The sequence below is a fragment of the Sebastes fasciatus genome, chromosome 1 (assembly GCF_043250625.1).
Source record: "Sebastes fasciatus isolate fSebFas1 chromosome 1, fSebFas1.pri, whole genome shotgun sequence".
In the NCBI taxonomy this organism is placed as follows: Eukaryota; Metazoa; Chordata; class Actinopteri; order Perciformes; family Sebastidae; genus Sebastes; species Sebastes fasciatus.
In genome coordinates, this window is record NC_133795.1 from 401,156 (window position 1) to 409,411 (window position 8,256).

Genomic DNA, 8,256 nt, shown 5'->3' on the forward strand with positions numbered 1-8,256 from the left:
AGTCGCGTTCAGAGCCGTGTTCAGAGCCGTGTTCAGAGCCGTGATTAGAGCCGTGTTCAGAGCCGTGTTCAGAGCCGTGATTAGAGCCGTGTTCAGAGCCGCGTTCAGAGCCGTGATTAGAGCCGCGTGCAGAGCCGCGATTAGAGCCGCGTGCAGAGCCGTGATTAGAGCCGTGTTCAGAGCCGTGTTCAGAGCCGTGATTAGAGCCGTGTTCAGAGCCGCGATTAGAGCCGCGTGCAGAGCCGTGTTCAGAGCCGTGATTAGAGCCGTGTTCAGAGCCGTGATTAGAGCCGCGTGCAGAGTCGCGTTCAGAGCCGTGTTCAGAGCCGTGTTCAGAGCCGTGTTCAGAGCCGTGATTAGAGCCGTGATTAGAGCCGTGTTCAGAGCCGTGTTCAGAGCCGCGTTCAGAGCCGTGATTAGAGCCGTGTTCAGAGCCGCGATTAGAGCCGCGTGCAGAGCCGTGTTCAGAGCCGTGATTAGAGCCGTGTTCAGAGCCGCGATTAGAGCCGCGTGCAGAGCCGTGTTCAGAGCCGCGTTCAGAGCCGTGATTAGAGCCGTGTTCAGAGCCGTGTTCAGAGCCGTGTTCAGAGCCGCGTTCAGAGCCGTGATTAGAGCCGTGTTCAGAGCCACGTTCAGAGCCGTGATTAGAGCCGTGTTCAGAGCCGTGTTCAGAGCCGTGTTCAGAGCCGTGTTCAGAGCCGCGTTCAGAGCCGTGATTAGAGCCGTGTTCAGAGCCACGTTCAGAGCCGTGATCAGAGCCGTGATTAGAGCCGTGATTAGAGCCGTGTTCAGAGCCGTGTTCAGAGCCGCGTTCAGAGCCGCGTTCAGAGCCGTGATTAGAGCCGTGTTCAGAGCCGCGTTCAGAGCCGTGATTAGAGCCGTGATTAGAGCCGTGATTAGAGCCGTGTTCAGAGCCGTGTTCAGAGCCGTGTTCAGAGCCGCGTTCAGAGCCGCGTTCAGAGCCGCGATTAGAGCCGTGTTCAGAGCCGCGATTAGAGCCGTGTTCAGAGCCGCGTTCAGAGCCGTGATTAGAGCCGTGTTCAGAGCCGCGATTAGAGCCGTGTTCAGAGCCGCGTTCAGAGCCGTGTTCAGAGCCGCGTTCAGAGCCGTGATTAGAGCCGTGTTCAGAGCCGCGATTAGAGCCGTGTTCAGAGCCGCGTTCAGAGCCGTGTTCAGAGCCGCGTTCAGAGCCGTGATTAGAGCCGTGTTCAGAGCCGCGATTAGAGCCGTGTTCAGAGCCGCGTTCAGAGCCGCGTTCAGAGCCGCGTGCAGAGCCGTGTTCAGAGCCGCGATTAGAGCCGTGTTCAGAGCCGCGTTCAGAGCCGTGATTAGAGCCGTGTTCAGAGCCGCGTTCAGAGCCGCGTTCAGAGCCGTGATTAGAGCCGCGTGCAGAGCCGTGTTCAGAGCCGCGATTAGAGCCGTGTTCAGAGCCGCGTTCAGAGCCGCGATTAGAGCCGTGTTCAGAGCCGTGTTCAGAGCCGCGATTAGAGCCGCGTGCAGAGCCGTGTTCAGAGCCGCGATTAGAGCCGCGTGCAGAGCCGTGTTCAGAGCCGCGTTCAGAGCCATGATTAGAGCCGTGTTCAGAGCCGCGATTAGAGCCGCGTGCAGAGCCGTGTTCAGAGCCGCGATTAGAGCCGCGTGCAGAGCCGTGTTCAGAGCCGCGTTCAGAGCCGTGATTAGAGCCGTGTTCAGAGCCGCGATTAGAGCCGCGTGCAGAGCCGCGTTCAGAGCCGTGATTAGAGCCGCGTGCAGAGCCACGTGCAGAGCCGCGTGCAGAGTCGCGTTCAGAGCCGTGTTCAGAGCCGTGTTCAGAGCCGTGTTCAGAGCCGTGATTAGAGCCGTGATTAGAGCCGTGTTCAGAGCCGTGTTCAGAGCCGCGTTCAGAGCCGTGATTAGAGCCGCGTGCAGAGCCGTGTTCAGAGCCGTGTTCAGAGCCGTGATTAGAGCCGTGTTCAGAGCCGCGATTAGAGCCGCGTGCAGAGCCGTGTTCAGAGCCGTGATTAGAGCCGTGTTCAGAGCCGTGATTAGAGCCGCGTGCAGAGTCGCGTTCAGAGCCGTGTTCAGAGCCGTGTTCAGAGCCGTGTTCAGAGCCGTGATTAGAGCCGTGTTCAGAGCCGTGTTCAGAGCCGCGTTCAGAGCCGTGATTAGAGCCGCGTGCAGAGCCGTGTTCAGAGCCGTGTTCAGAGCCGTGATTAGAGCCGTGTTCAGAGCCGCGATTAGAGCCGCGTGCAGAGCCGTGTTCAGAGCCGTGATTAGAGCCGTGTTCAGAGCCGTGATTAGAGCCGCGTGCAGAGTCGCGTTCAGAGCCGTGTTCAGAGCCGTGTTCAGAGCCGTGTTCAGAGCCGTGATTAGAGCCGTGTTCAGAGCCGTGTTCAGAGCCGCGTTCAGAGCCGTGATTAGAGCCGTGTTCAGAGCCGCGATTAGAGCCGCGTGCAGAGCCGTGTTCAGAGCCGTGATTAGAGCCGTGTTCAGAGCCGCGATTAGAGCCGCGTGCAGAGCCGTGTTCAGAGCCGCGTTCAGAGCCGTGATTAGAGCCGTGTTCAGAGCCGTGTTCAGAGCCGTGTTCAGAGCCGCGTTCAGAGCCGTGATTAGAGCCGTGTTCAGAGCCACGTTCAGAGCCGTGATTAGAGCCGTGTTCAGAGCCGTGTTCAGAGCCGCGTTCAGAGCCGTGATTAGAGCCGTGATTAGAGCCGTGTTCAGAGCCGTGTTCAGAGCCGCGTTCAGAGCCGCGTTCAGAGCCGTGATTAGAGCCGTGTTCAGAGCCGCGTTCAGAGCCGTGATTAGAGCCGTGATTAGAGCCGTGATTAGAGCCGTGTTCAGAGCCGTGTTCAGAGCCGTGATTAGAGCCGTGTTCAGAGCCGTGATTAGAGCCGCGTTCAGAGCCGTGATTAGAGCCGCGTTCAGAGCCGTGATTAGAGCCGCGTTCAGAGCCGTGATTAGAGCCGCGTTCAGAGCCGTGATCAGAGCCGCGTTCAGAGCCGTGATTAGAGCCGTGTTCAGAGCCGTGATTAGAGCCGCGTTCAGAGCCGTGATTAGAGCCGCGTTCAGAGCCGTGATTAGAGCCGCGTTCAGAGCCGTGATTAGAGCCGTGTTCAGAGCCGTGATTAGAGCCGCGTTCAGAGCCGTGATTAGAGCCGCGTTCAGAGCCGTGATTAGAGCCGCGTTCAGAGCCGTGATTAGAGCCGTGTTCAGAGCCGTGATTAGAGCCGCGTTCAGAGCCGTGATTAGAGCCGTGTTCAGAGCCCGTACGAGCTCCGAGCTGTACGCTTCTTCTATCTACATATGACAAAGAGCTTGTTGTTCCTGCAGCTCCTGATGTGTTGCTGCTTCATTACAGGGTGAGAGCGTATCGATTCATCATCTTGTTGTCAGTTCAGCAGAGCAACATCTGGGACGCAGAGCCTCAGTTTCACAGAAGTAGGTCGCTGGGAAGAAGTCCCGTATAGCTGTCAACGCTGCGGCTCCAGCCAAGTGGCGAGCGCCTCCCATGCTAACCCCCAAATGAGTTACAGGCAAACCAGTTGTAGCATCGACATGTGACGGATGATGAATGACGGATAATTCAACTTTCTGGCCTCGACGTTGTGTACGTGTTGGGAAAAACAGGGAGTTGCTAGAACTAGATAGAAACTAGCAGCGTGAGGGCGTGGAAAGGTTTCATCTCTTGATTGCATCAACAATCAAGAGATGAAAGAGGTTTACTCTGAAGGTGAAGGATTTTGTCAGATCCTTTGTCATTGTTTGTTCAGAGGAGCCAAGACGAAAGTTTCCTCATGAACTGAACAGATTCTGGATGCAGCTGGTTTAGTGTGATCGTCTTTGCCAGAGCACCTGAGACAAACCGATAAAGTAGGACTTCTCTTCTCAAGAGTGACTAAGTCATTGTTCTGCAAGTCTCAAGTCTTGGCTAGAAATCAAGTCCCAAGTTCAAGTCCTAAACGATGTCGATCGATGTCTTTTATTATTATTATAAAGCAGGTCTAGGTGCTCAAAATGCTCGATCCACAGACAAATGCACGTATTCACAAACTGTGCCTTTAAACGAGCCGTCAGGACTTCTGTAAGGTTGTGATGTCACAACTATACAGTCACCGGTAGAAGTGCCGCTAAACTCGGTGTACCCAGTGAGTCCCCGTCTGCAGTGACGCCCGGGCCAGACTGAGCACGTCAGCAGCTGCGTGGCGGCTGCCTCGCTTAACTACTGCGTCTCTCACGTGTGTGGCGTCCACACCGGCAGCGTTTCTGCTGCTGCGCTGCTGCTGCTGCCGCCAGCCCTTTCTTTCTACATAGAGTTTCATAATGGACATTTCCTTTCACTATAAATGTCATTTATATTTATGTTAGACAGAGAAAGGTTAAGAAGCCGGTACTCATTTGTAAAGAATAGTAATAATCCACAATTCAAATTTTAAAACTTTATTCATTCATGGAACTTTTGATGGCTGAAAGTATATCCGTTGTCAGGGAAAAGTTGATTCGTCGCACTTTTTTTGATGACATCAATTTGAATCTTTTGGTTTGGGAAAGATATCAAGTCCTTCCAAGTCAAAAGGTTAAAGTTCAAGTGATCGCAAATCAATGTTGATAAAGAGTCAAAGTCAAGTTGCAAGTGTTGAGTGATGTTTTGTCAAGTTGAGTCTCAGATCATCAGATTTGTGATTTCTCCGTTTGTCTCTGCCGAACATAAAACATTGCTTCTTCTTCTTCTTCTCTCAGGTTTTCCCGGTCAGACGAGCTGTCTCGACACCGGCGTTCCCACTCAGGAGTGAAGCCCTACCAGTGTCCCGTCTGTGAGAAGAGGTTCGCCCGCAGCGACCACCTGTCGAAACACATCAAAGTCCATCGCTTTCCACGAAACAGCCGGACAGTTCGCTCAGCAAACTGACGGATCGCTGGGAACGCCGAGATCACTCTCACACAGACAGAGGCCACGGGAGCACGGTGCGAGTGGAAACGTACGTGTGCGTGCGTGCGTGCGTGGGCAAATGTTTGCGCCATCGTCAAGTCAGTCTGAATATGTGCGTGGAAGCATGCGTGGCTTTCTGTGTCAGCAGTCTGTGATTGTTCTAATTTATTGTACACAGTTACCGCCCTGTCTGTAATCAGCTGAAGGTTGTTGTTGCTGTTGGTGCTTTGGTATGTTGTACTCCTTCTGTTTGTTCTGTCCTTATCGCCTGCCTCCGCACAAGATAAGATAAGCTTCTTCTCATTCAGTCTGGATTAGGTGATAGCTTTGGTACCTAGATCAAATCAACTGCCTTTTATCTTCCTGAAAGCTGCCAATGTCTCGGACATTCCTCATCTTATCCAACGTTTAGGATGTCCGAGGAAGTTCATCCGGATCTTCGTTAGCTACTCGTAGTACTAGTTCCTCTTCCTGTGGAGCTTTTTCCTGATAGCTTTGTTTGTCATTGACAGTATGGTTGAAGGATACCGTTGGAGACAGAATCACGACAAACTACCTGGGTTCCTCTCGTATGTCGTTGCTGTCGGGCACAAACCTTCTTATCCCCATATTTCGATTTTTTTGTCATAAATCAATGCTACTAGTCACCCTTTCTGTGGGTTTTACAAATATTTAACCAATGTAAAGTTTTAAAAAGAGCTTGTGACTTAATCTCGTAACACCATCGGATCCTCAAACTGTCGGCAAAACCTCGTAGACTATAAAATATGGACGTAGTCTCCGGGATGTCACCCAGAGGGTTCTGAAGAGCCGTTATGAAGCTCGAAGTGGGGGTAGTGTCGAGAAGGGAACCAGCAAACTGGGGAAACTCTTGTGAGGTTGTTAAGGTTAGGCACTGACCTTGAATAGTTAGGGTTAGGAGAGGTCGTTGGGCGGCGAGTCTCGCGAGAGTTTTTGCAAGTTTTTGCAGATTGATCCCAGATCAGATTTTTGCCATTTGTCAGTGTGCTGACTTGACTATGACTTGCCCCAAACTGCATGTGATTATCATAAAGTGGGCATGTCTGTAAAGGGGAGACTCGTGGGTACCCATAGAACCCATTTACATTCACTGATCTGGAGGTCAGAGGTCAAGGGACCCCTTTGAAAAGAATGTAGCCTGACTTTGGAGCGTTATTAAGCCTCTTTCTTGGCAGTCTGACCTGGTTGGTACCGATGGAATCATCCGGTTAGCTTTAGGACGGAGCTACAACCTCTGAAACACAGTCATGTTGGCGGTCTCAGAGGGTTTGATCATTATTTTTTAGGGGTGCTGAGATGAAACTTGCTTGAGCACCCTAAAAAGAGTCAAAAATCAGCCGTGCTTTTTATTCTACATCGCTGAAATGACACGCCAAAAAGCAAGAGCGGTGTTGTTATTGGATGCAAAATGACTTCAGAATCAACACATTCTCACCCTCTTGCGTTACTTTTGGACGGACCAGGGACAGCGTGTCAATATACGCCCAGGACAGTTTTTCCTAAGCTAGCTCACAAGCTAGTCTGACCGGGTTGGTACCGATGGATTCATCAGGTCCTCTAGTTTCAGATGATACCAGGATCTTCACTCTAGCTTTAAAACTGAGCCGCTACGACCTGAACATCACAAGTTGTGTTAAAGAAATGAGTGGCGTTAAAACTAATCTGCGTTAACGCGTTATAATCGTGTTAACTTTGACAGCTCTAATAACGACACACGCAAGTATCTGAGCACATAGAAAGACACAACACCGACTTTGACGTCGCAGTGTTCAATTATTTTTTCATTTCCTGAACGGTAACGGTAACGAGGTTTCCGCCCGACAGCATTTAACGGATTTAACGGTAAACCTGTTGGGACACGAGGAGGAGAATCGCAGAGCAACACAAGAAATCCAAAAGTGAAATGCAACTAAAAGGTTAAACGCACAGTGATTGTTAAAGCCGGCCTTCTGATCAGCGTTCAATGATCTTTGTTATATGAAGTCATGTGTGTGTCTACTCGCTGGTCGTCTACTAGTAATCGCTTCTCTGGCCTTACTGTACCACACAGTCCTTACTGGGGAGCCAAACGCTTTCAGGCTTTCCAGTGATCCATGTTTTATTGGGGTGTTAAGTGACTGTGTCAGTCAGAGCATCGCCACGGAGCCCGACTCTCAGTCTGATATCTTGATTATTATTGTGCTGACTTGACACAAAAGCTGCCTCAACTCTGCTTTACTTGTTACCGGAGACACCCTGACAGCCTTCGACCTCAGCCGGCAGTTACGTTACGTTGAGGTGACGTCAGTGGACACGCAACATGGTGCTGAACTACTGGGACCATGTGCTTCTGGGAAATGTAGTCCCGACGTCCCCTTTTGGAGGCCATGACACACTTTGTAATTGCTGTCAGATCTTGTTTGCTACGTGCACCACGCACGCCCCGCTGTGAATATATGTAGGGGTGTGACGACGCCGTCCACGTGTGATTCATGTATGTAAAGCGACAACACGCAGGGGTACACAACGTTGTGCATCATTCCTTTCATTCAATTTTTGAATTTGTAATGCTTGTGTGAACACAGGTGTTTTATCACATCCTATGAATGTATGTAAATATGCAGTGTGTGTGTGTGTGTGTGTACATCGCGGCATCATCAGGAGGAAACACACAGAGACTTATTCTGATATCTTAAAACAAATCAGCGGTTATGAAGATTTCTAGTGTAAACCCTAAATGTGTACATAACTTAACGTTTCAGTACATATGAATATATTATATTTTTTTCTTTGTTCTATCCGAGATGCATTTACAAATAAAAACTGAAAAGAAACAAACACGTCTACGTTGTCTTTAGTAAGTTGTACACTGACACTGAGGTGTGGAGGGTGAATCCATCATCTAGACACACCTGTTGCTCCTCTACGAGCTCCAGAAGAGACACACCTGTTGCTCCTCTACGAGCTCCAGAAGAGGCACACCTGTTGCTCCTCTACGAGCTCCAGAAGAGGCACACCTGTTGCTCCTCTACGAGCTCCAGAGGAGACACACCTGTTGCTCCTCTACGAGCTCCAGAAGAGACACACCTGTTGCTCCTCTACGAGCTCCAGAAGAGACACACCTGTTGCTCCTCTACGAGCTCCAGAGGAGATACAACGGCCCGGTATCAATACATCACAAGTCTGCTCCTCCTCCAACATCCCAGTGTGCTGTAACATCCCAGTGCTGTAACATCCCAGTGCTGTAACATCCCAGTGTGTTGTAACATCCCAGTGTGCTGTAACATCCCAGTGTGCTGTAACATCCCAGTGTGTTGTAACATCCCAGTGTGTTGTAACATCCCAGTGCT

The 8,256-nt window shown here is 51.0% G+C and overlaps 1 protein-coding gene across 1 annotated transcript in view; it reads left to right on the plus strand.

The window, feature by feature from the left end:
* LOC141778339 (Krueppel-like factor 15) overlaps positions 1-7,755 on the plus strand; it is a 26,299-nt gene extending 18,544 nt beyond the window's left edge. Inside the window, exon 4 of the mRNA XM_074652926.1 lies at positions 4,717-7,755. Coding sequence (XP_074509027.1) covers positions 4,717-4,885 — 169 coding nt within the window. The 3' untranslated portion in view covers positions 4,886-7,755. The remainder of the gene's footprint in view (positions 1-4,716) is intronic.
* Positions 7,756-8,256: the final 501 nt, after the last annotated feature.